Source organism: Adiantum capillus-veneris, chromosome 3, assembly GCF_014529385.1.
Source record: "Adiantum capillus-veneris isolate H3 chromosome 3, ASM1452938v2, whole genome shotgun sequence".
NCBI lineage: Eukaryota > Viridiplantae > Streptophyta > Polypodiopsida > Polypodiales > Pteridaceae > Adiantum > Adiantum capillus-veneris.
The window spans coordinates 139,255,150-139,282,915 of record NC_140933.1 but is presented as its reverse complement, the minus strand read 5'-3'; the positions used below and the strand labels follow the sequence as shown (position 1 = coordinate 139,282,915).

The 27,766-nt window shown below is 44.7% G+C and overlaps 1 protein-coding gene and 1 long non-coding RNA gene across 2 annotated transcripts in view; both read left to right on the top strand.

Moving 5' to 3' along the window:
• Positions 1-608: 608 nt before the first annotated feature.
• ORG4 (OBP3-responsive protein 4 (ORG4)) overlaps positions 609-27,766 on the top strand; it is a 35,529-nt gene continuing 8,371 nt past the window's right edge. Inside the window, exons 1-2 of the mRNA XM_086509254.1 lie at positions 609-996; positions 1,083-1,235. Coding sequence (XP_086365380.1) covers positions 727-996; positions 1,083-1,235 — 423 coding nt within the window. The 5' untranslated portion in view covers positions 609-726. The remainder of the gene's footprint in view (positions 997-1,082; positions 1,236-27,766) is intronic.
• Positions 1,242-2,437, top strand: LOC147461809 (uncharacterized). The gene is made up of 2 exons (XR_015187640.1): positions 1,242-2,072; positions 2,189-2,437. It is a non-coding gene; the product is annotated as an uncharacterized LOC147461809 (long non-coding RNA).

The window sequence follows — 27,766 nt, the reverse complement described above, 5'->3', positions numbered from 1 at the left end:
TGTGTGTGTGTGTGAGAGAGAGAGAGAGAGAGAGAGAGAGAGAGAGAGAGAGAGAGAGAGAGAGAGAGAGAGAGAGACTCTGATAGAACAAATGGTTACAATTTTCAAATTCTCAAAGATTCCATTTGTCATATGAGCTCTTTACTCCGCATGGCGATTCTTGTCTCTTAGGAGAAAAGATCTGGTATTGTTCCTACAATGTTAAAAACTTCTCCTCTCTTCTCTCTTCACGTCCATTAGGCCCGTGTCACACTGGACCTTCTCCAAAAACCTGCGTAGAAGTAGCAGCGAATCCGCCTTGGCCAAGTGGTACGACCACCAATTTCCTCGCTGCCTACCAGAGTTCAAACCCAATCCCGTGCGCTCGCGCCATAGCTTTTGGCACATGGCCTCCCATGCTGAAAGTTGGCCGAGGTGGGAAGGCCGCCCCTCTGACAAACCCCAGTGGCCATCTTTTGCTTTTTGGAGCACCAATGAGAGCGCGCCAAATCAGCACGGCCATCCCTCCCCGTCCCAGTGTGACACCAGCCTTAGACTAGATATGTCTCCATCTCTGAAATAATGGTAAGGCTGTCGTATATCAATACGTTGCTATTTTTCCATTGCTTGCAATTAACGAGCGAGAGAGAGAGAGAGAGAGAGAGAGAGAACGACTATGCTCGCAGTCTAACACGTTGCTGCAGAAATATTTTACTGTGTACGGATGTGGGAATTCTGAAGGGGGTGATGCAGAGTCAAAATTTGCGTGGCAGTGTGGAACATAATTCAGATGTGGCAAGGTCGTCCACAAGCAGGTCTGATAGGAAGAGGCCAAGTGTTCTTCAAATGCAGCCTGTGCCAACCAACATTGAGGCCGAAGGTTTGGAGACAAGCAGCAATCATGAAGATGCTGCTTCATCTTGGGACGGTTTATACAGTATTGAGTGGATGCCGAAGGAGTTCTTTTTAAAGTTCCGGCAACATGTAGAGGGTTACCAATTAGGAGCTAACTTAGAGGTACACACACTCACACTCACTGGCACATGAGAGTAGAGAGTGGCAATGATATAATTCAGTCAGGTGATATTCTAATGATTGTGCAGTTTGATGTGTCTGGCGCAAGCGCTTGCAAGCCAAAATTGGTCTTCAAACCTGTTTCAGAGGATCGAAAGTGGAAGGTTCTGTTTGAACCAAAGCAAGCAGACCTCAGGCTGTTAACCAAAAAGATCTCCATAGGTCCATTCTTGAGTTTTCAGGTTAGTTTTATACACACTTCGTTGAGCTCTGCCATGGTTATAATGTTTTATAAAGGTTTTACACATGTCATGATGCATGCACATTGTCATGAACATAAAATTTTTCAATGCTCTAGCTGTCCAACAAAAGGATGATTGTGACACTCTGTCAACGCCTTCTGCCTTGTGAGGATTCTACTTACTAGTTACTGTTTTGTAATTAAGATTCAAAGCTGAAATTAAACTCAAGAGACTAGAACACTGCTGCTTGATTGATTGAAACTGAGTACACTAGGCTCCTTTTATAGGAGATCAAGAGACATAAAGGAAGAGTCATGACTATTCATGATTAGACACGTCCTTTGGATGAAGAGACACGGCTTTAGGTGAATAACTGCAAACATTGGATGAAGGGACGTGTGTAGTTGTCGGCTTGATGAAGAGGCGTGACTTTAGGACGAAGAGTCGCAACCGGTTATGAGGGTAGGGGTCAACTTGGCTGGTCACTCTTTGCATTTGCAATTGGAATCAACAAGGAGAGAGAATCATACACACAAACATTCCACAATCGTGACATTCCCTCCCATTTAAAATAGAGCCCATGTGTCAAATCAAAGTCAGTCACTTGTCAAAGAACTCCTGAAGGAGGTTGGGGTACTACTGCATGTCTTCAGCTGTTTGCCAAGTGGACTGAACATGAACGTATTTATCACGAACTTGTACAAGCACATGCGTCTTCTGAACCAATTGATTGCTAATGCCACTGTGTTGAATAACAAAGTCCGTAGGCACAAGAGGAGTATGCTCAAATGTTGGGGGAAATGGAGTCATGCCAGTTAGTGAATGAGGAGAATTGTTGTAAGCAAGCTCCTTTTTTTTGCAAATTATCTTTGCAAGATGCCAATCAAAATTTGAATGTAATGTCGAAGCATCTCTTTCTAAATTTGATAAACTCTTTCTATATGAACATCTAGTTTAGGTTGATTGGCCGAACTGTGTCAAAGATGGCAATGGAAGATGCAATGAAGACAAGAACTGGCTCGTGATCTAGTGGACACCTCGACTCTGATCTAGAACACTTGCAACGCCACATACATGAACAAGGCTCCTGTGGAGAAGAGAGATCACTGAGGTAGAAAGTGAGAGGACATCAAAGAGAGAGAGAGAGAGAGAGAGAGAGAGAGAGAGAGAGAGAGAGAGAGAGAGAGAGAGAGAGAGAGAGAGAGATGAAATGTTATATTAACGTCTTCAAAAGGTCAACATGACCTATGAGACCAAAAAGTTACAATTGGTGAATCTGATACCATGTCTGAGTACGGAAATTACAAAGTTACAAAGAACTAACACTAAAACACTAAGGAGAAAGGAAATTGGGGGGCGGGGGGGGGGGGGGGGGGGGGTTTGTGGGTCCAGATGAAATCTCTCATTGATCGCCGTCGGATCTCATCGATCTCCTCCATGGTCAGTACTCTGGTTGGGCGTCTTGCATGTCGAGCTAGAGTGATCTGTATCTTCTGTTGCAGCCTTCGTCGGTGGTGGGAGACCCCCCGAGGTCGTGGACGTCTGGATCTGCCAAGCTCCGTGGCTCGATCAAGCAGTGTACCTCTAGTATGAGTAGGCTCTGAGATCTGCTGTAATGATTGCTCCGTTGGCTCTCCTCTGGCTGGTGTAAAGAAATCTGTGATTCGTCTTTGAGACTGTCTTTCCTTTGATGTTCTCAGCAAGCTCTCCCTAAGTCTGCGTAGCTCTAGCAGGAACAAGACACCTTTGATCCTTGCATCTCATGACTCTAGAAACAGGTCCGAACCCTTCTCTGAACAGGCAGTGGAAGCGGCCGCGTATCTCATAGTATGCCGGGCAGTGACTGAGTGACATGTGTAGTGTAGCTCTGTCTCTGGCTCTAAGCTACATAGGTGACATATCCTAGCTCCTGCCGGCACCCCTCGAAATTGGCCAGTCTCGATTTGGAGCTGATGTGATGATGTGCGTATCTGTCCAATAGCGCATCTTATCCCATGAGATAACTGTGTGTCCATGTATGCAGGCCTAGTCACACAAAGCCGTCCTCCGTGAGTTGGAGAATATGCTCTCTGTAGAAGGCCATCTTCGTGCGTAACTCCTGTGTCGGCTGTATCCATGTGCTCCTGGTATTTAGATCTTGACGTATGAGTGGTGATCTTTGTCCGTGTGAGAGACAGGGAGGGTGCATCGAGGAAGTATTGAAGCGGAGGTAATCTATCCATGGTGAGACCATGCGACTGAAACCATGTTGTCATTTGTCCATACCAACATGCTATATCGCCTTGTAGAGCTAGTTGTCGAGATGACTCAAGGGCAAGCCGAGCGTATCTATCTCTAGGGAGATCTTATAGACCGTACATAAAGGAAACTGATCTAGTCAATGCCTCCACCACGAGGGGGGGCGGCTAGCTCGGCTTGGATAATCTCATGTGGTACAGAGGCCTTAGCCCGAATGATCCGAGCGATCATAGAGACGAGAGGCCTCTTCATACATCTCCATCCATCTGTGTTGCCAGATCTCCCATGGTGGTCTATTGAGGGTGTTGCTAAATTGGATTTATCTGACAGAAAATAATTCTAAATGAATTATTGGATTTATAAAGTGAGAAGAGTTTTCTCGCTTGGAACACCAAGAAAAATAATTTTAAATGAATTATTGGAATTTTAAGTGAGAGGGCTTTTCTCACTGGAGACCTCCGAGTACAGATTATTTCTAGTGTCATTCAGAGTAATGACGAGAGCACTGTGAAAGGGAATATCTGTAAGGCCACCAGGAACGGGTACTTCTGATGCGTCGCATCGGATGGGTGACAGGGAGCATCGGGAAGAAGTATCCGATCATCCGGGAACGGACATCTTTGATGCGTCATAGGATGGGTGACATAGAGCATCACGAAGGAGATTGTACCGTAAGTTTTGTAGGAAAGGACTAGGTGATGGGTATTCCTGATGCGTCACAAGGTGGGTGACGGGTGCATTAGAAAGGGAATATCCATAGTCAAGAGGAAATTCCGAATTGTGTTGGTATTGTGCAAGGAAAAGCAAGCACGTGAATGAAGATGGGTTTAGAGGAAACTTTGAGGAAAAACAGATGCTTTCTGAGAAAGCGGGATTGCTTTTTGGGAAAGTAGATGCTTTCCCGCGAGGAAGTCTATGTTTGCATTGCAATTGTGCATGTGATTGCATGGGAAGTGCTGTGAAAGCATTGTTTTTAACTTATAAGGTTTTATTGAGTTTTGGGCAGATTCAAACTATTTTTATAATACGTCGGCCACCCACTTAATAAGTGGGCACCGATCTGATAAAGAAGGCAACAGATCAGCCAACGTTGTCTCTCTCTCTCTCTCTTTTTCTGACAGAACAGCGCCCAAAAAAATAAAAAAATAAAAAATAAAACGGCCGCGATGTAGCAGACTTGGACACTCCAAGTCAAGAATCAACCACGACAGCACCAAATAATCACTTTAAAACAGTTCACAGTTTACAATAGATTTACACTGGCCCGGTGGAGTTCCGTGCCTAGAGATATTGGCCCCAAAGATTGGTGCCCCTTTCGGTATTTCTTTTTGTATTAATCAATCTTCAAAGTACAAGAGAGCGGTTAGTGTTTCACTCTCAGACTCTGCGTCCAGATGCTCTCCAGAGTGAGCCCTAGACCGCTTATTTAAAGATTACAAGGGATGCCCAAAAGCAGAGCCCCAAAAGCTTTCAAACAAAAGCAAAAATTCTCTCTCTCTCTCTCTCTCTCTCTCTCTCTCTCTCTCTCTCAGAGTAAAAAATAAAGCAAATCAATTTTTCTCTCTCCCCTTGCCCATGCGTGGAGAAAAGCAGAAAATTGCGTCGCTTGCTGGGCTTTTTTTCATCTCCGCAAAGTCCCGAAAAATCCGTACTACTGCCACGTGGCATTTGTCGCCAGGGAATTAGGGTTTCAGCCACTTTAGGGTTTCAGACAGCAGTTAGGTTAGGGTTTGCAGGAGTTAGGGTTTTTGCAAATTAGGGTTTTTGGCAAAAATTAGGGTTTGCGAGAATTAGGATTTCTGGTAGTTTCTGCTCTCGGTAGCCACATCATCAATTTGTGACATACCCCCCTCTTGAAACCATTGTAATTGCCCTCGATTACGCCTGCAAAACCGATAGAAGCCATAAACCGTCTTAGCAGACATTGACTGTTAGTACCTACGTACTAGGAAAACACATCTGTTGTGCGTTACACAGCCGTTGAGGGAAAAGGTTATGACTGAATGCCACTGTCTAGCTTTTACGGGTCACCGCGGCATTGCTACCACCATGAAAGGGGTATAGAGATACTTCTTTTGGTCGAGACTCAAAAAGGATGTGGAAGAGTTTGTGCGCAGTATGCTAGAAGGTCAAGTTTGACAGGCGTAAGGCATAGGGATTGTTACAGCCTTTACCCATATCCACCCGCCCCTAGGAAAGTATTGCGATGGATTTCATTTTTGATCTCCCGAGGACACAGAGTGGTCACGATGGAATCTGGACTGTTATTGACAGATTTAGCAAACAGGCTCCTTTCATTCCAGTGAAGAAAACAGTCAAGTCGGATCACTTAGCGAGATTGTATGTGGCCCAAATCTTTAGATTACATGGCATGTCTGAGACGATTGTCTTCGACAGAGACCCCAGATTTACGAGTTTGTTTTGGAAGGCAATTTGGGAGAACATTGGCACGCTGTTGTAGTTCTCGTCATTGTTCCACCTTTAGACTGACGGGCAATCCGAGATGCTTAGCTTTGGTGGAATTTGCCTACAATAACACGATACACTCTTCGACGGGGAAGGCGCCATTTGAGATTGTTGAAAGTGCTGCGAAGGTTCCACCCTTCCTGAGCACGAAAGATAAGATCTTTGAAGCGGATGAATATACGCGAGATTTGGATACGGCTTTTGCCAAGGTTCGCGAGACTTTGCAAAAGTCTCAAGAACGACAGGAAAAGGCAGCGGATCGCCATCGTCGCGACTTGAAATTGAAGGAGGATGATTGGGTGCTCTTACTTTTTGACAAGGCACGTCTATGAAAGAAAAAGGGAAAGGAGAGGCTTTTTCCAAAGCTTAGTATGCGATACTACGGACCTTTCCAGATCAATGAAAAGATAAATGATGTCTCCTTCCGATTGAAACTGCTAGGTACTTGGAGGATTCACAATGCATTCCATGTGAGTCTCTTGAAACCTTTTAAAGGTGATGTGCCTGATGATGGGGAGCCTGATGAGCAACCCGAACTGGAAGAAAACGAGGAGATCCTTGTTCCTGAAGAAATTTTGGCACATAAAGATGAAGACTAAGGTAAAGTCAGAAGGCGGTTCTTGGTTAAGTTCAACAATTATCCTGCACTAGATGTGAAGTGGATGGAGGAGGAGGACCTAGCAGATACTCCTCAGATTGTGAAACTTTACCTCGATGCTTTCGGTTTAGCATAGTCTACTCCAAATGGAACCCAGAATTCAGCTTGGCCGGAGATCTGGTGCAGTGGGATGCACAAGAGGGGAGTCACTCCGCTCCTTTGTCAACAGATGCCTTGATTTAGATACTAGAGTCACTGATGTCTGTTTGAGCTTCAGGGATAGTGAGAGCTGACAGTATTCTGCTGTATGACTTTATGAAATGGAATTCCTGATAATGATACTGATTTGTTCTTTACTTCTTTTGAGTGCAGGAACTGATAGACGAAATGATTGCAGCATTTTGGTCTACTTGATCTCGAATAGACATGGTTGCAATAGGGGTTAGTCAATCGGACATCAATGAGGTCTCGATTGGACCTAGATGCGGTTGCTAGCTACATTGCCGATAAATCATGGTCTAAGATCCGAATGAATGTTGAATGTCATGTGATGTCCTGTGATGTCTGGTGATGCCCTGTGATGTCGTGTGATGTGACTGTCGATTTTGTACATGTGCTAGATGTGTGTTCCTAGTACGTAGGTACTAATAGTCAGTGTCTGCTAAGACGGTTTATGGCTTTTGTTGGTTTTTCAAGTGTAATCACGGTCGATTACAATGCTTTCAAGAGGGGGGTATGTCACAAAGTGATGACATGGCTACGGGCAGCAAAAACCCTAATTTTTGACAAAAACCCTAAAATTCCTGTAAACCCTAAAATCTGCCAAAAACCCTAATTTGCAGCAAACCCTAATTTCTGGCTGAAACGCTAAATGCAGCAGAAACCCTAACCCTAACCTAGGGCAGCAGGGGAGATGCCCGGAAATTACAGGGCGCATGATGACGTGGCAGCTGGTACGGATTTCCGCTTTTTGCGGCGTGAATTACGTCAGCTAGAAGTTGCTTTTGCGTCAGTTTTGGCTACGCAATGAGAAAGAGAGAGAGATTGCTTTTGCTTTCGGAAGCTCTCTGTGAGAGAGGGAAAAGAGCTTTTGCTTTCAAGCTATTGGGGCTCTGCTTTTGGCATCCCTTGTAAACCTTTAAATAAGTGGCTTGGGCCTTCACTTCTCAAAGCATCTAGACGTAGAGTCTGAGAGTGAACCCCGAGTCACTCTCTTGTACTTTGAACTGATTAATACAAAAAGAAATACCGAAAGGGGCGCCAGTCTTTGTGGCCAATATCTCTAGGCACGGAACTCCGCCGGGCCAATGCAAATCTATTGTGATCTGTGAATTGTTTGAAGTGGTTATTTGGTGCTGTCGCAATTGATTCTTGACTTGGAGTGTCCAAGTCTGTTACAGATTATCTGCTTCAGGTCTGTTAGGCATTACGAGATCACAAGTTAGTGATTGATGCAAAGAAAAGTGAATTTTTCCTACTAGAGATACACTTTTTGGGACACATTGTCTCAGCAGCAGGAGTGCAAATGGATCCGGCCAAGATAGAGACTATCCGTGATTGGCCCAATTTAAAGAATGTCCATGATGTTAGAAGCTTCTTGGGACTGTGTTCGTACTACAGGCGGTTCATTCGAAAGTTTGCAGAGGTTGCTTCCCCTATGCATATCTTGACACAGAAAGGAGTCCCTTTCTCGTGGGGATCCACAGAGGTAACTGCCTTTCAGACTTTGAAAGAGAAATTGACTACGGGACGAGTTTTGACTTTGCTGGACTTGCAGAAGTCATTTGAAGTATGTTGTGATGCTTGTGGTCGTAGTCTGGGTGCGGTCTTAATGCAAGAAGGCCATGTCATTGCTTACGAGAGCCGATTGTTCTCAAGGCCGGAGATGACAACACAAATTTATGAGAAAGAGCTTTTGGCGGTTATCCATGCTCTGACTCAGTGGCGGCATTACCTACTCGGAGCGGATTTTACAGTTTTTACAAACCATCAGAGTTTACGCTACTTCTTGTCACAGAAGCAGCTTTTGGAAAACAGGTGCGGTGGGCGAACATCTTGTCACAGTTTCACTTTTAGATTGTCCATGTTCAGGGATAGAAGAATGTGGTGGCAGATGCTTTGTCTCGGAAGCCGTTGGTTCTGGCTATTTCCGTGATACATCATATGAGCTTTGAGGATATGGTTGACCAGTATGCCACAGATACAGATTTTGCAGACGTTTCTACACGGATACGGGATGGGGAGACAATAGCGGGATATTCCATTCGGGATGGGTACTTGATGAGAAAAACCATGTTGTGCGTTACACAGCCGTTGAGGGAAAAGGTTATGACTGAATGCCACTGTCCACCTTTTACGGCTCACCTCGGCATTGCTACCACCATGAAAGGGGTAGAGAGAGACTTCTTTTGGCCGAGACTCAAAAAGGATGTAGAAGAGTCTGTGCACAGTTGCTTAGTATGCGTGAAGGTCAAGTTTGACAGGCATAAAGCACAGGGATTGTTACAGCCTTTACCCATACCCACCCGCCCCTGGGAACGTATTGCAATGGATTTCATTTTTGATCTCCCGAGAACACAGAGTAGCCACGATGGTATCTGGACTGTTATTGATAGATTTAGCAAATAGGCTCATTTCATTCCAGTGAAGAAAACAGTCAAGCCGGATCACTTAGCGAGACTGTTTGTGGCCCAGATTTTCAAATTACATGGCATGCCTGAGACAATTGTCTTCGATAGGGACCCCAGATTTACGAGTTTGTTTTGGAAGGCAATTTGGGAGAACATTGGCACGCGGTTGCAGTTCTCGTCATCGTTCCACCCGCAAACTGACGGGCAATCTGAGATTGCCAATTCAGTGGTTTTAGATTTATTGAAGTCTTATATCTCGGATTAAAAGACTCATTGGAAAAAGTACCTACCGTCGGTGGAATTTGCCTACAATAACACGATACACTCTTCGACGGGGAAGGCGCCATTTGAGATTGTTGAAGGTGCTACGAAGGTTCCACCCTTCCTAAGCACGAAAGATAAGATTTTTGAAGCGGATGAATATACGTGAGACTTAGATACGGCTTTTGCCAAAGTTCGCGAGGCTTTGCAGAAATCTCAAGAACGGCAGCGGATCACCATCCCGACTTGAAATTGAAGGAGGATGGTTGGGTGCTCTTACGTTTTGAGAAGACACGCTTGAGAAAGAAAAAGGGAAAGGAGAGGCTTTTTCCAAAGCTTAGTATGCGATACTACGGACCTTTCCAGATCACTGAAAAGATAAATGATGTCTCCTTCCGTCTGAAACTGCCTGATACTTGGAGGATTCACAATGCATTTCATGTGAGTCTCTTGAAACCTTTTAAAGGTGATGTGTCTGATGATGGGGAGCCTGATGAGCAACCCGAAGTGGAAGAAAACGAGGAGATCCTTGTTCCTGAACAGATTTTGACACCTAAGGATACGAAGAATAAAGATAAAGTCCGAAGGCGGTTCTTCGTTAAGTTCAAGAACTATCCTGCATTGGATGCGAAATGGATGGAGGAGGAGGACCTGGCAAATACTCCTCAGATTGTGAAACTTTACCTCGAGGCTTTTGGTTTAGCATAGTCTACTCCAAATGGAACCCAGAATTCAGCTTGGCCGGAGATCAAGTGCAGTGGGATGCACAAGAGAGGAGTCACTCCGCTCCTTTGTCAACAGATGCCTTGATTTAGATACTAGAGTCACTGATGTCTGTTTGAGCTTCAGGGATACTAAAAGCTGACAGTATTCTGCTGTATGACTTTATGAAATGGAATTCCTGATTATGATACTGATTTGTTCTGGACTTCTATTAAGTGGAGGAACTGATAGACGAAATGACTGCAGCATTTTGGTCTGATTGATCTCGAATAGACATGGTTGCAATAGGGGTTGGTCAATCAGCCATCGATGAGGTCCCGATTGGATCTAGATACGATTGCTAGCTACATTGCCGATAAATCATGGTCTAAGATCCGAATGAATGTTGAATGTCCTGTGATGTCGTGTGATGTGACTGTCGATTGGTACATGTGCTAGATGTGTGTTCCTAGTACGTAGGTGCTAACAGTCAGTGTCTGCTAAGACGGTTTATGGCCTTTGTCGGTTTTGCAGGCGTAATCGCGGTCGATTACAATGCTCTCAAGAGGGGGGTATGTCACAAGATGATGACGTGGCCACCCGAGAGCAAAAACCCTAACCCTAATTCCTACCAAAAACCCTAACTGTTGAAAAACCTAAATCTGCAAACCCTAACCCTAAACTTGCAAACCCTAAAATCTGCCAAAAACCCTAACCCTAATTTTTGCCCTGACCTAACCCTAACCCTAACCCTAGGACAATAGTAAATTCCGTGAAATGTGTTGGCCTACTGATATGGCACCATACGGCAGTTTGCGGCAGATTTCAGCTTTTTGTGGCAGTTTGCTTTATTTTCTCTACGCAAATTGAGCTAGAGAGAGAGAGAGAGAATTCGATTGCTTTATTTTATTAATGCTCTAGAGAGAGGGCTTGTGAGAGAGAAAGAGTTTGCTTTTGATCTGAAGCTTTTGGGGCTCTGCTTTTGGCATCCCTTGTAATTTAAATACGTGGTGAGGGCTCACACTTTGTAGAGCATCTGGACGCAGAGTCTGAGAGTGAGAACCCGACCCACTCTTGTACTTTGAACTGATTAATACATAAAGAAATACTGAAAGGGGCGCCAGTCTTTGGGGCCAATATCTCTAGGCACGGAACTCCGCCGGGCCAGTGCAAATCTATTGTGTACTGTGAACTGTTTTGAAGTGGTTATTTGGTGTTGTTGTCATTGATTCTTGACTTGGAGTGTCCAAGTCTGTTACAGAGGGTCTGAAAAGCCTCTTGGTGGGGAAAATTCTTCTTCACCTCTCTCATGGTCACAAGGTAGGATCCGTACGTACGTATGGATCTGTACCGTACAGTACCGTACCGTACGGATTCGTACTGTACGTTTTTTTTTTTTTGGATTGGCGGTGCTGTGGGTAATGTGTGGAAATAAACCCTATTGTGGCAGCAATTTTTGGTTTACCCTTCTTTAGCCTTGTCCCAACACCTAGTTTTGTAGACATTTTGACACAACTTGCATCTGTAGAGCACACACGAACGTCATTGCGGTGGTGAATATAGGAGGGCAAGCACGATCAGGAACTCGTGTGAAAGCTTTGCCTTGGTTTGTAGAATAGTGAACTAACATCCTTAGAGTGATACTTATGAATTTTTTAATAAGTACAGACCGTATTGTAGGTTTTTGGCATTTAAAAAAAAAAACCTACGAATTTTACGTACCTAACAACTCTATCCATTTGGTACTACGTACAGGTCGTACCGAATACGTGCCGTACCTTACGTATCTTACCACCTTGCATGCTCATCACTTCCAAGCAAAGTATCCATTCCGCTTCGAGTGATGACCATCCACTAAAGTCGTTGGTTCTTGTGGGTTCTTGTGGTCTTGGGTTCTTAAGTTCACAAGAAACTTGGGTTCTTGGGAGTCTTGGTTCTTGGGGTTCTTCTTTCGCTTGCAATCTGTGTTAGAGAAGGATCTTCTCTTCACCCGATTCTGCTCTTTTCCGCGGGCGCCCCCTTGGCGGCCTTGCGCTCACACCAAGGTTGCTTTTTCCCACCTCACATCGATTGGCCGGCCGCTAAGTACACGGTCCGCTCTCAATGAGTGAAAAGAGACACAAGGGGAGGCTCGACAAGCCCTTCTTTCTTGGGTTTCCTGTCACTCTTCAAAAACACGATTAGGAATCGACACGCCCAAGAGGTCTTGGGTTACATGCGACGCAACAAGCAAAAAAAAATTTCTTGTGGTTCTTGTGGGTCTTTCCTTGAGTGATACAGAATGCTGCCAAAGCTCTGATACCAATGTAAGGTGCAGCGGAAGTGAATGTTGAACTTTGCTCAAGATGAGTGCTCCGAACTGTGCTCAAGGTTCCTTTTACTATCACGTGACACATCCAACCCTATGTGTCCGTGGACAAGCTACAGCACGACAAGGGTCCAGTCAGTCTAGATTTAGAAGTGATCTGGCACTTTTGTGAGTCTGTTTACAGACCGTGCATGTCCAGACACTTAGTGTAGATGCATATCCTCTGGTTGCACACAGCATGATCATAAGCATTCCCATCAGAATCCTTCTGGGGAATTTTCAGTGCATTTAGCCTATTTTTTCTATTTTTGACATTTTTCACTTATTATTTTTAAGTGACTTTTGTTGGAAAGTAGGTAGGGCAATTTTGCTAAGTTTGTATATAAGCAAACTAGAGCTAGCACTATTTGGTAGAAGAGGCAACAGGAGCCAAGCTCAGCAGGTAACTTCTCCAACAAGACCCTTGGTGGTTTTCCTCCAAGCAAAGAAGCAAGAACCATCGCCATAGACCTTCCTTCACCTAGCGTTTTCAGTCAGCACCATAGCCTGCGTTTTTGCATCAGCAGGTCCTCGCGAGAAGATCCTAGCAGATAACATTTTTGCATCAGCATCCTCGCCAGCAGAAAACCTTAGCCTAGCGTTTTTGGGAACTTCAGCCTCTAGCGTTTTTGGTCCCAATTTCAACCCTTTGCAGATTTAGCATGCAGCGATTTTCAGCAATAGAAGAGTAGCAGATTCAGCCCATAAAGAAACCTCAGTTTTTAGCCTTAAGGAACCTCATTTTTCAGCCCTAAACTTGCAGCGTCAAAGAACCATAGAAACAGCCCCCAAATCAGCGTTGTTGGCCCAGTTGCAGATTTCAGCCCATAGCGGTTTTTGGACAGTAGTAGAAAGATTGCATATTTCAGCCCTAGGCTGGTCTCGTCGTCCCCGTTGTCATCGCCGACATAGCCTAGACTTGCATCAGTCTCATGCATACCATTTGTACCAGATTGTGCAATCATAAGTAGACCACTCTTGCCGACGAGGAAGGGGTCTTCGGAGGAGGGTTTTACAACGTCTCTGATGTCGTATCTCTCTTCTCTCTCTATCTCTCAGTCTCATGAACTTTCACGCACAGTGTCCATTCACTTTGTTTGTGATCATAGCATTCTCTCATTAAGAACGGAACGCTCTACCTTCCATAAGAACAAAAGGAACCTTGAGCACAGTTCGGAGCACTCATCTTGAGCAAAGTGCAAACATTCATTCGGCTGCACCTAACATTTACTTACGAAAGGGAGAGCCTTCCGTTCCTTTAGTGAAAGAGTGCAATGGACACAAACAAAGTGGTGAACACTATGAATGAAGGTGCTGAGACTGAGAGATAGAGAGAGAAGAGAATACGACACCAGAATGTTGTCAAACCCTCCTCCGAAGGCCCACTCTCTATGGCGAGAGCGGTCTACTATTGATTGCACAAATCTCTACAATGCTTTGGACTTGCCGACGATGTCGATGAGATGACGACGACGACGAGACGAGCTGAAATCTGAAAATGCTGAGGGTGGATGCATATTTTTATCTGCTGAATCCTGACTCTATGTCGATGATGATGTCGATGGCGATGATGCACCGACGATGCGCTGAAAACGCAGATGCTGAAATGTGCGTTTTCCGGGCTGAAACTGTAAACCTTGATGGAGTTCACCGTGCGGCGAGGATCTGCTGCTGGAAGATGAGATCTACGAGGTTCGGGGGTTCTTCTACGATGCTTGACTACTGAAAACTGAAAACGCTGGTCTTCTTGTTTGTCTTGTTGCGAAGGTTTGCAAAAACGCTGAGGTTGGACTGCAAACCAAAAACGCTAGGGCTGATCTGCTGTCTACTGTCGCCGTGAATCTGCAAGTGCAAAAACGCTGGTTGATCTGATGCAAAAACGCTAGGCCTTCTGCAATGCTGAAAACGCTAGGGTTGTCGCAGGGGTTGGTCTTGTTGAGAAGTTGCCTATTGAGCAAGGTGCTCCTGCTGCCTCTTCTGCCAGAAAGTGCTAGCACTAGCTTTCTATTTATACAAACTTAGTAAATTTGCCCTACCTACTTTCCAACAAAAATCACTTAAAAATAATAAGTGAAAAATGTCAAAAATAGGGAAAATAGGTCTATGCATTGTAAAAATGCTCTTGATGGGTTCTGATGGAAATCTGATGATCATGCTGTGTGCAATTAGAGGATATGCATCTAATCTAATTGTTTGGACATGCTCGGTCTGCGAAGAGACTCACAAAAGTGCCAGATCACTTCCTATTTTAGACTGACTTGATCGAACTGAACCCTCGTCATGCTGTAGCTTGTCCACAGACACATAGGGTTGGATGTGTCACTTGACATCAGCCCAAGGGTTTCGTATCCGAGTTTGGGAAGTAGATCCACGGACCGGAGAGAGGTAATCTGTCACAAGACGGGCACCACGTGCCAATAGAAAAGAACAGACTGAACAGACTTTTAGCACTTCAATAACAACTGAACTGAGAGAGAGAGACGACACACGACACGGAGTGGCGAAATTCTACCCTAGAGAGTATTGGCCCCAAACCTTGGCGTCCCTTTCGGTATTTCTTTATATTACTGCTGATTCGCAAAGCACAATAGCCGGGGGAGTACCTCTTGTGCAATTTGCGCGCCGAAGAGTGCTAGAGAGGGCCCCTAAGGCTCATATTTAAAGGCCCAAAGCCTAAAAGCATCAAATATGAAAAGTTGACCCCAAAAAATCACTTTCCTAAAATTTCGGGATTTCCCTAAAAATCCGACGCGAATTCTGGGACGTCTGTACAGGTGCCACATCATCATATTTTGATGTGCAAAGTCTTTTGAGTGTGTTCTGCTTTATTTTTAATGCCTTTATGTCACTTGGGGCCCCATCGGACGGGGTCCCCATTAGTTGGTAGGACTTCTTCTTCTGTTGCTTGTTCTTCTTAGGGTTTCTAGAATTAGGGTTTTGCAAGTTTTAGAGTTAGGGTTTCCAAAATTAGGGTTTCAACAGTTAGGGTTTCTGGCAGAAATTAGGGTTAGGGTTTCTGCTCTCGGGCAGCCACATCATCTGTAAATTGGCTCCATTCTTTAGGCTTTGACACTTTAGCAGTTTGTTACGTCTCCCCTTCTTGAAAGAGAGTAATCGTCCACGATTACAACATATCTTCAAAACAACTCAAGTTAGCTCAAAAATTTCCGAGGGACAATCAACTTGCTCTTTTTATTAAGGAGTTAGCTTCTCCTTTCGTCCAGATCGGAACTCTTGATATTCCGGCGTAGTAAAATTAGCCATCACACCCAGACCGTACTGATCTTCCTCGAGTGTTTTGATGCACTAAAATTACATACCTAGGCAATCTCATCCAATTAGGAATATTCAGTGGTTGGCACATCACAATGCAACACAAATGCTCACATATGCATGTTACAAGACATAGAAACATAAAGCTGCCGATGAACACTCCTCCCGCATAACCTAACAAGGTCCGGGCCGGGAGATATTCAACGACTCCCTCATCACTCCTCCCGCATAACCTAAAAAGGTCCGGGCCGGGAGATATAGAGGCCTTTTACAACCAAATGCTCCCCAGACCGCAGCCTGCGTCGTTTGGAGGTGCTGAGAGTAACCATTGCTCAGACTTCTTAATACTCCTCCCGCATAACCATCCAGGTCCGAGCTGGGAGTCACAACAACAATTATTATACAAGCATACAACCAAACGCTCCCCAGGCATCGGCCTGCATCGTTCGGAGGTTTTCAAACATACAACGAAATGCTCCCCAGGCATCGGCCTGCGTCGATCCGAGGTTCAAACAATACCAAAATAGTATTTCTCACTTCCTCCACCCAATCATTGAAACCAGTATCAAACTAGAGTCAAACAATTCAAATCGGCACCAAAACAAGTTCAAAACAGATACCATCCATTTCAAACAAATTCCAAACAAGATCACCAAACAAGATCAAACAGAACTCAAACTTAAAAGGCAATCTCGACATCAGTCAAGCTCGAAAAGTCGATTGACTTTCCATCTTGAAACCTGCACCAAAAATTAGGGTTAGGTTCCTTCCATGAGGTCGTAGCCGAGCACAGCATGGTCCGTCAGCTCTTGGACAAACAGTGTTGCTTTGGCGGCGATGGTAGTTCCAAAACAGCAATCGCACTAAACCTCCAAGGTCATCTGCTCGTGAAGAGACATCTACTGAGAGATGTCGAGAAATTTCAAGATATAATCTGCTAGGGTTTCCATGGCAAGCATTTCAGGATATCCCACTTTGCCAGAAGTTGCACTCTGAAGGAAGATGTCAGAAACCATATAACTTCGGGCATTTTTTTTTTCTTGAAAGCTTGCCAAGTACTTGGAGTATGTTGCTTGGTAGCTGTAGACATCAACATCTGCATGGCACTGCTTCTAAGAAAAACAGTGACTTGAAACAATCTGGATCCTTCTCTTGCCAGTGATCTTAATTGGCTTATGCCCTGTAAGATATGAGCGGTGCAGACGGGAGCGTGCCCGATGCGCGATGTTGGAGAGCGAAGATACCTCAAATAAAATTCCAATAGCTCTGTATGCTCTTTTGTAGGACCGCTATGCTTTTAGAAAAGCACACGCCTGATGCTCTGATACCACTGTCACAAGACGGGCACCACGTGCCAATAGAAAAGAACAGATTGAACAGACTTTTAGCACTTCAATAACAACTGAACTGAGAGAGAGAGACGACACACGGCACGGAGTGGCGAAATTCCACCCCAGAGAGTATTGGCCCCAAACCTTGGCGCCCCTTTCGGTATTTCTTTATATTACTGCTGATTCGCAAAGTACACCAGCCGGGGGAGCACCTCTTGTGCAATTTGCGTGCTGAAGAGTGCCAGAGAGGGCCCCCAAGGCTCATATTTAAAGGCCCAAAGCCTAAAAGCATCAAATATGAAAAGCTGACCCCAAAAAAAATCACTTTCCTAAAATTTTAGGATTTCCCTAAAAACCCGCCGCGAATTTCGGGACGTCCACAGGTGCCACATCATCATATTTTGATGATGTGCAAAGTCTTTTGAGCGTGTTCTGCTTTATTTTTAATGCCTTTGTTACTTGGGGCCCCATCGGACGGGGTCCCCATAAGTTGGTAGGACTTCTTCTTCTGTTGCTTGTTCTTCTTAGGGTTTCTAAAATTAGGGTTTGCAGGTTTTAGGGTTAGGGCTTCCAGAAATAGGATTTCAACAGTTAGGGTTTCTGGCAGAAATTAGGGTTAGGGTTTCTACTCTCGGGCAGCCACATCATCTATAAATTGGCTCCATTCTTTAGGCTTTGACACGTCAGCAGTTTGTTACATAATCTCTCAAGTTGTGATCCAGAAGTTGGGATTCCCAAGTAAGGACTTCGTGTCCGGGAAAGCAGAGTTGTTCTGCGGGAAGAGGACTCTGGAAATAGAGTTGGAAAAGAGAGTTGCAGGGATGTCATGCCCCGAGTCTGGATTCTGGAAGGTGAGATCCAAAGGCAATTCTTGAGGATTTTGAATAAGGAACACAAGTTCCTTGGAATAGGGCTTTGCCCTAGGAATAGGAAGTCGAGGCTTCCGGGAACCATCAAGTCTTATTCTAGAACGAACGTGGTGCGTCGTCGTCGCATCGTCGTCACCGATATAGAGTGAGAATTCAATAGATACAAGATTTGCAGATTTCAGCCATTAGCGTTTTCAGACTTCAGCCCCTCTTGTGGTCGTCCTCATCGTCGGCAAGTCCATTGCATTGTAGAGATTTGTGCAATCAATAGTAGACCGCTCTCGCCATAGAGAGTGGGGCCTTCCGAGGAGGGTTTAACAACATTCTGGTGTCGTATGGTTCTCTCTCTATCTCTCACTCTCACCACCTTCATTCACAGTTTTTGCCACTTTGTTTGTGATCATTTGCACTCTGTCATTAAAGGAACGGAAGGCTCTTCCTTCCGTAACTAAAAGGAACCCTTGAGCACAGTTCGGAGCACTCATCTTGAGCAAAGTTCAATATTCACTTCAGCTGCACCTTATATTGGTATCAGAGCTTTGATAGTGTTTTGTATCACTCAAGAAAAGAACCACAAGATTTTTTTTTTTTTTGCTTGTTGCGGTCGCACGTAACCCAAGTCCTCTTGGGCATGTCGATTCCTAATCGTGTTTTTGAAGAGTGACAAGAAACCCAAGAAAGAAGGGCTTGCCCAACCTCTCCTTGTTTCTCTTTTCACTCATTGAGAGCGGACCGTACACTTAACGGCCGGCCAATTGACGTGAGGTGGGAAAAAGCAACCTTGGTTTGAGCGCAAGGCCGCCAAGGAGTGCGCCCGCGGGAAAGAGAAGAGCTCGGGCAAGAGAAGATCCTTCTCTAACACAGATTGCAAGCTAAACAAGACCCTCAAGACCCAAGAATTCAAGAACCACAAGAACCCAAGTTCCTCGTGAACGTAAGAACTCAAGACTTCAATGTATGCTCGTCACCCGAAGCGGAATGGATACTTCGCATGGAGGTGGTGAGCATGGAAGTGACGAAGAAGAATTTTCCTCACCAGGAGGTTTTTCCGACCCTCCCCCTTTCCCATCTACGCCAAGGATTGTACCAACTCTTATAGAGGCTTTGGTCAAGATGATGATGGACATGATGAGACAACAAGAAGCGCAACGCGCCGCCTTGGAGCGCGAGCGCGCAGAAAGAAAGACAGAATTTGATCGTGAACACAAAGAAAGAATGGCAGCCATAGAGCGTGAGCGCGAGCAAGCACGCTTGGAGGCCAAAGAAAGAAAAGTAGAATTGGATCGTGAACACAAAGAAAGAAAAGCCGAATTGAGTTGTGAGCGCGGAGAAAGATGGTTAGAGCGTGAAGCGCTGAGAGACCAACACATGCAAGAGTTGGTCCGACTCTTTTCTAATGTGCAGGCGAAGATTGAAAAGAATTAGGAGAAGGAGACTCTCTCTGTCTTTTCTTCTCCAAAGCATGACACACATGATTTGCATGATCAAGATGTGATTATTCACGAGCATGATGATTTGTAGGATAAAGATGTGATTACTCACGAGCATGATGATTTGTAGGATAATGATGTGATTGTTCACAAGGATGATGGTTTAGTTGATGCTTTTTCTAGTGAAGCTAACCTCACCGTAGATTCGATCAATCACCAAGAACCAATCTTGGCTCTCGAGTCGAGCTCCCAAGAACCCCCACAGGAAGTATTATGTGTTCGAATGATTAGTCAACACGCATTGTTCGAGTGTTTCATTCGTGATGGTTTCCTATATTTTAGTCATCCTTATATGATCCCTTTTCATAGGCATGCCATATATGATGATATTGCACGATGAACACGTTTCACTCATGAATGAGCATGGATGTATGCGGATTACTCATGAAAAGATGAAATGTTTGCATTCAAGGAATTCACATTCTATGTTTCTTCCTGGGCATGACACAATATCCGAAAGAGCATACGAAGGATTGAGCATCTAGCATCGGCATTTCCATTGTGATTTGCCATAGTTGATAGATTTAGATGAGCAAGTCAAGATTCGATCTCGTTGTTTGCGTGTGATTGATGAACGGTTTGGTACTTCGTCGCTATGTTCATCTACATTGCATGCACAATTTTTAAAGAAGACTAGAATTTTTCCAATCACTTTACATGGAATGGGTATGTTCATGTTTTTGTGTTGGAAGTGGTTTCAGGAATGTTCATCCTCGGAAATTCTTGAAGAAGGTGGACCTACGTCCTTAGACGAAGTTGAAGCATTGAAGGAGCCACAGATGACTATGTGTCGCTTTCGACGCGGCCCAAAGAAGCAAGCGTTGCAGACCTTTATGAAGTTCAAGTATCGCACGACCCACGCATCCCAAGTGAGTATCACCCTACTCTGAGATTGACTCGGGAATATCCACAACAAAAAGGAACACTGTCATGAGATTGTGACAACCACTATATATATTTGTTGGTTTCTTTCCCTTGAATTTTATTTAAGTTTTGGGACCCTCTTGTTAAAATCACAAATGCCTAGACATTGCGTTGCCAGTGTGAAATGGCCATTGGCCGAGAGTTTCACTCGCAGGAGTCGAGGCTAGGCAGCCACGAGATAGTTGGGCCGATGATCGGGGATGAGCGCGCGGCGGTGTGTGCAAGTGAAAGAGCATGCGAGGAAGTGCAGTGTGTGTGTAGAGAGGGGAGGCGAAGGCCAGCAGGAGAGGAAGCGCTAGCAGAAGAGAGAGGGCTCACGTTTTTGGGGAAAACTCAATAAGTGAGTTTTGGGTTTTCCCACTTTTATTATAAGTGACCTTTAAAAAATGAACCTGGACAAAGTATAAAAATGTACAAAAAGGGGTTCTTTAGGCCTTTAACCAAACAACCTCCCAAAGGCATAAATGGCACCTTTAAGCTACGTGACTCCCACCATCTCTATGCATAGATGATGTTGTTCTTTGGGTAAGCACTTGGTGAGAGCATCGGCTGGATTTTGTGATGTATGGACCTTAACCAATGTAATAAGGCCATCCTCAAGCACTTCTCGTATGAAGTGATACCGCACATCAATATGCTTTGTGCGTGCATGAAACATGGCGTTCTTTGTCAGACATATAGCACTCTGGCTATCACAACTAAGCATAGGTGCCTTGGCAGGCAAGCCAAACTCACTGCATAGGCGTGCTAACCAAATAGCTTCTTTGGAAGCCTCAGTGGCTGAAATATATTCAGCCTCTGTAGTAGACAATGCAACAATCTTTTGCAATCTAGAACACCATGAAACAACACCTCCCGCAAGAGTAAATACATGGCCACTTGTGGATTTCCATGTATCCACATCACCAACCATGTCAGAGTCACAAAATCCCTTCAACTCCATTGGTCCTTTACCATAGCAGGGGCATTTGTTTTTAGTCCCTTTCAAGTACCTCATAATGGACTTCATTGCATCCCAATGCAACCTACCTGGATTAGCCATAAACCGGCTCACAACTCCCACTGCATGGGCTATGTCAAGCCTAGTAGCAACCATAACATACATAAGTGAACCACAAGCTGAAGCATAAGGCACACTTTGCATGTCATTGGCTTCTTCCTTTGACTTAGGACAATCATCCTTGGAGATTTTAACATATGGCTGTAATGGCACACCAAGAGGCTTTGCTTCAACCATGTTAAATCTGTCCAGCACCTTTTCAATGTACTTTTCTTGCGACAAATACAATAGGCGCTTGTCTCTTTGCCGTGTAACACGCACTCCAAGTATATGTTCAGCTGCCCCAAGGTCTTTCATTGAAAACGCAGATTTCAGCTGCCCTTTAAGAGCATCTACAGTGCTTCTTTTCTTTGCAGCTATCAACATATCGTCTACATAAAGCACAAGAATGATCGGGCTGCCATCCTCATCACGTTTGGTATACAAACAATGGTTTGCATGGCTTCTTTTGTAACCATGTTTAAGCATGAAGCGATCAAAATTCTTGTACCACTGTATACATGATTGTTTCAGCCCATACAAGCTTCTATTGAGCATACATACCAAATGTTCCTTGCCAGGGATGACAAAACCCTCGGGTTGCTTCATGTAAAGCTCTTCTTCCACATCACCATGCAAGAAAGCGGTATGTACATCCATTTGGTCCATTTCCAAATCAAGAGTAGCCACAATGGCAAACAATGCACGCAACGTGGTCATCTTGACAACAGGAGAGAACACTTCCTGAAAGTCTATGCCGTTGGTTTGAACATATCCCTTTGCCACAAGCCTTGCCTTATACTTGGGTTTTGCATCAACAGTTTTGATTTTATACACCCATTTGGTAGGAATAGCCTTCCTTCCTTTGGGCAATTCAACCAAATCCCAAGTATAATTAGCATGCAAAGCTTTAATCTCTTCCTGCATAGCAAGCTCCCACTTGTCGCTGTGCTCACATGTCTTTGCCTCTTTATACGTAAGAGGCTCTCCCTCATCTGTCAACATTATGTAATACATATCGAGTCACAGGCCGTCTTTGACGAGTAGACCACCTCACCCAATGATCCACATTATCCGGCAATGGGTTTACATCAGGTGGCACTACAAAATCATCAACAATGGGCTGCTGTACATCATTTTCAGCACCATTTTCAGCATTGTTTCTTGGTTGCAAATGTCCTTCAGGAGCCTCAATTTGCTATCCAACATCCTCTGGCTCAAACACCATTGGATCATCTACATTTTCAGCCATTTGTGGTGCATCCTGAGGGTCAAAAATAGGCCTAACAGGTGGCTGGTCATGCTGAAATTTCACCCTTTTATGGTCATGCTTTGAGGCACAATTGTTTTGAAGCAGCCTTGCCTCATTAAAAACAACATCCCGGCTGCGAAAAACCCTTTTGAGCTGAGGTAACCAAATCCTGTAACCCATTTCGCCTTCTTCACCATATCCCATGAAGAGGCCTTTAATGGACTTCGCATCTAGTTTACTCCTAAACTCAGGTCTAACATGCACAAAAGCTTCGCAACCAAAAATGCGTAAGTGATCATATGAAGCAGGCTTGCCAGACCAAACCTCTTCAGGGATGTCACCTTTCAAAGACATGTGAGGGGATCGATTGCATATATGCACTGCAGTTTTCAAAGCTTCTCCCCAAAATCCATGAGAGAGATTAGCTGTGGACAGCATGCATCTCACCCTCTCACAAAGTGTCCTATTGAATCTTTCAGCCACACCATTAGAAGAGGGGTTGTATGGTACAATAAGCTCTCTCTTAATGCCCAAATTTTCACAAAACTTGTTAAATTCAGCACTTATGTACTTCCCCCCATTGTCTGTACGCAAGCATTTTAGTTTTCTACCTGTTTGGGTGGTCACAAATGCATGAAATCTCTTAAACGTAGCAAAGGCTTCATCTTTGTGCCTTTAGCATCGAGCTTGTTCAAAGTACAAAGCTTAGAAAGGCCCTTTTGGCTCATATGGCAAAGCCTCTTGTGCCACAACTCCATGTGAGAGTTAATTTCAGCCAATGCAATAAAGTTGCCCAACATGGCCTTTCCATGCATGCAGTAAAGTGTCCCTTTCTTTGTGCCCTTTACAATCAGCCTTGAGCCTTTGGTCATTTTCCATGATCCTCTCTCAAACAAGATGCTGTAACCATGCATATCCATCTGACCAACAGAAAGCAGACTCTTCTTGATTCCTGGCATATATCTAACATCATGTAAGACAAGCTCATTTGTGCCATCTATGGAAAGATGCACAGTGCCAATACCCTCAATGGAACATGCATGATTGTTTCCAAGGTATACATGGCCACGCTTGCCTACATGAAAAGTAGAGAAACACTTCTTGATAGGAGTCACATGAAATGAAGCATCGGAATCAACAATCCAAGTCTGGGTGTCACAAAGTGATGACGTGGTGGACATCAGAAACCCTAAAATTCCTGCAAACCCTAATTTCTGCCAGAAGCCCTAATTTTCGAAAATCGCGGAGGCTGAAATTCTTTTATTTTTGAAAATGATGAGCGAAGCGAATTTTGCTTTTTTTTGTAAAAAAAAGAGAGAAAAGACTCTCTAAGAGAGAGAGAGAACTGATGCTTTTTATTTTAAAAGCTTTTGGGGCTCTGCTTTTGGGCATCCCTTGTATCTTTAAATAAGTGGTGAGGGCTTCACTTCTCAGAGCATCTGGACGCAGAGTCTGAGAGTGAACCCCGAGCCACTCTCTTGTACTTTGATGATTGATTAATACAAAAAGAAATACCGAAAGGGGCGCTAGTCTTTGGGGCCAATATCTCTAGGCACGGAACTCCACCGGGCCAGTGTAAATCTATTGTGATCTGTGACTTGTTTTGAAGTGGTTATTTGGTGCTGTCGCGGTTGATTCTTGACTTGTAGTGTCTAAGTCTGATACAGTGGTATCAAAGCACGGCCGATTTCTCTTCTACGGGAAATCCGATCCCCGATTTTTTTTTTCCGCGGCACCTATGGCTTCAGGCAATGATCAGTCGACTCCCTCTGCATCTGGAGATGCGGGTTGGGATCACAACGAAGATTCAGACACAGAGTATGGCCCGCCTCGGCCTACTCAGGTGGAGCAGCGAGAGATGGAGCGTCGTCAATTGATTGGCGATGCAACAAAGATGATGCTCAATTTTGCCAAGGACCCGAACGTGGCAAAATATATGAACCAGACCTCTTTGGAAGAGGTACAGATGGAGTGGCAGAGAATCACAACACCACTCCCGAAACCCGCTCTCAAGAAACCTTCTGCCTCCAAGAAAATATACGGAGAAGGAACTGGAGAACGTGGTTGATGCATGGATTGCTCAGCTTTTCGACGTGCAAAAGAAAGGCAAAAAGCACGGCAAAAAGCAGAAGAAAGGCACTGACTTCCCGGGATGTTTGGGTCGTCGGTCCACATTTGACAAGGCAAAGAAACTGAAGAAGCGCGTCAAGTTTGAAGGTCTACCTAGTTCTTCTTCTTCTTCTTCTGACAGTTCTTCTAGCTCTTCAGATTCGAGCCAAGAAGACAGAAAAGGTAAAAAGCGAAGCAAGAAACAACGCTTCGGAAAGGGCAAGAAAAAGGCAAGGAAGTCTAAGTCTCGCCCAGTGAGTGACACTTCTACAGAGGACTCGTCTACGGACAGTTCAGACTCTGACAATGGAAACTTTCATGCGAACAAGAAGAATTTTTACAAAGCCAACCAGTATGACTTTCTCGAAGATAAAAGCAAGAAAGTCCGAGAGTTTAAGGAAGGTGGCCACTCGATCAAGTTTGATACTTTTTCAGGATACTCAGATGCTTCGAAGGCTTTGTCTTTTATACAGCAGTTTGACATCGCTTTCGCGGGAGGGTGCTATTCAGAGCACTCCAAGATTCGGGGAACTACCTCTTACCATAAGGGGAATGCTCGTACTTGGTGGTCCACGCTTCTTTTAAACAAGAGTGCACCAGTTAAATGGCTGAAATTTGAAAAGCTTTTTATTTCTTCTTGGTTAACGCAAGAATATGAACGAGATATACGAGCTGCTTGGAACCATCTTCGGATGACCAAGAAAGACACAATCAATGCTTATTGTGAAAGATTCTGGAGCTCTTTTCTACCCACCTCTTCATTCAAGAACATCTCGTTCAGAGAACAGATTGAGCGGTTTACCTTGGGTCTACCTACAGAGATCCGAGATCACTGCTTGGAACAGGAGTCAGCTTCTATTCAGGAGTTGATGAGTCATGCGAAGCGGGGCTTTGCCATTCACTCTGGCAGTCTGACCTACCCCACAGATGAGGCCATGACACAACGAGCCGAACAGACTTGTGAGAATGAAAGTAGAAAGAAAAAGACCAACCCAAAGAAAAAGATGCACGACCCAAGCTTACTCCTGAGGAGAGAGCTCGCTTCATCAGAGAGGGGAAGTGCTTTGGATGCGGGGAACATGGACATATCTCCGCGAAGTGCCCTAAAAAGGCACAGAAAGAACAGAATGATAAAGAACGACGACAGGCCTGAGTGTTCGAGAGCAGCTGAGGAATGTGGCAGAAAAGGCAGATAGAAAAGCAGAACTGGTACCACATGGCGTGGGACTTGCACCGAATCTAATTAATGAAAGTACAAACTTTGCCGCTTTTGGGGCAAAGTGAAGGATCAGGAAGCTCTTTTGAAGGAGCCAAGGCCAACTTCTTTTCACTTGGAATTGGCGGCTCGATTTGGAATTACGCCCGACAGACTGATGCCACATGCGGAGGTAGTTCGACTGGCACCTGGATGGGATGTTGCCATTACACCGAGCATTGGCAAACTTCGTTTGCAATGACAGGGGTGTTCAGGGCACGCGAGTGACGTTCTACTCGGAATCCCTTGGTACCACCAGAACTACGCCGTGGTTGACTACCGGGCCGAGAAAGCGACTTTGATAAATGAAGGGCTTAGAGATTGTACTTGATGAACTTCAGTTTCTCACTCATTCTTTTGGGAGAGAACTGAACGATGGATAAAGGTTGAATATGTTTTGACCTGATCAAAAGAATGCCAGGATTTTTCTCCACACTTATGCCGATTGCTTTTCAGAGGGCCTGAAGATCATACCATTGATCTGATACCTGGAAGCACGCCACCGAATCAGCCACCTTATCGTGTGAGCCGAGTACAGAATGAAAAGATTATGAACCCAGTGAAAGACCTCTTGGAAAAGGGTCTTGTCCAGCCTAGTACTTCACCATATTGCTCTCCAGTGTTGTTGGTTTTGAAGAAAGACGGATCTTGGAGAATGTGCATCGATTATAGCACTCTCAAGGAAATCACCATCAAGAACAGATTTCCAATTCCTAGGATCGATGATATACTCGACAAGTTACAGGGATCCTCGTGCTTTAGCAGGATTGACTTGAAGAGTGGATATCATCAGATCAAGATAGCGCCAAGAGATGTCTACAAGACAGCTTTTCGGACGAACTCTGGGTTATTTGAGTTTTTGGTGATGCCTTTTGGCTTAACCAATGCTCCTGCGACATTTAACCGGATGATGGATAGGATTTTTCGAGAGTACAGGCTATTTGTTGGCACTTTCTTTGACGACATCATTGTTTTCTCCAAGAATGAGGCAGAACACAGAGATCATCTGCTTCAGGTCTTTCAGGCATTACGAGATCACAAGTTAGTGATTAATGCAAAGAAAAGTGGATTTTTCCTACCAGAGAGACACTTTTTGGGACACATTGTGTCAACAACAGGAGTGCAAATGGATCCGGCCAAGATAGAGACTATCCGTGATTGGCCTGATTTGAGGAATGTCCATGAAGTTAGAAGCTTCTTGGGACTGTGTTCGTACTACAGGCAGTTCATACGAAAGTTTGCAGAGGTTGCTTCCCCTTTGCATATCTTGACACAGAAAGGAGTACCTTTCTCGTGGGGACCCACAGAGGTGACTGCCTTTCAGACATTGAAAGAGAAATTGACTACAGGACAGATTTGACTTTGCCGGACTTGCAGAAGTCATTTGAAGTATTTTGTGATGCTTGTGGTCGTAGTCTGGGTGCGGTCTTGATGCAAGAAGGCCATGTCATAGCTTACGAGAGCCGTTTGTTCTCTAGGCCGGAGATGACAGCACAGATCTATGAGAAAGAGCTTTTGGCGGTTATCCATGCTCTTACTCAGTGGCGGCATTACCTACTCGGAGCGGATTTTACTGTCTTTACAGACCATCAGAGTTTGCGCTACTTCTTGTCACAGAAGCAGCTGTCAGAAAAGCAGATGCGGTGGGCGAACATCTTGTCACAGTTTCACTTCCAGATTGTCCATGTGCAGGGACAGAAGAATGTGGTGGCAGATGCTTTGTCTCAGGAACCGTTGGTTCTGGCTA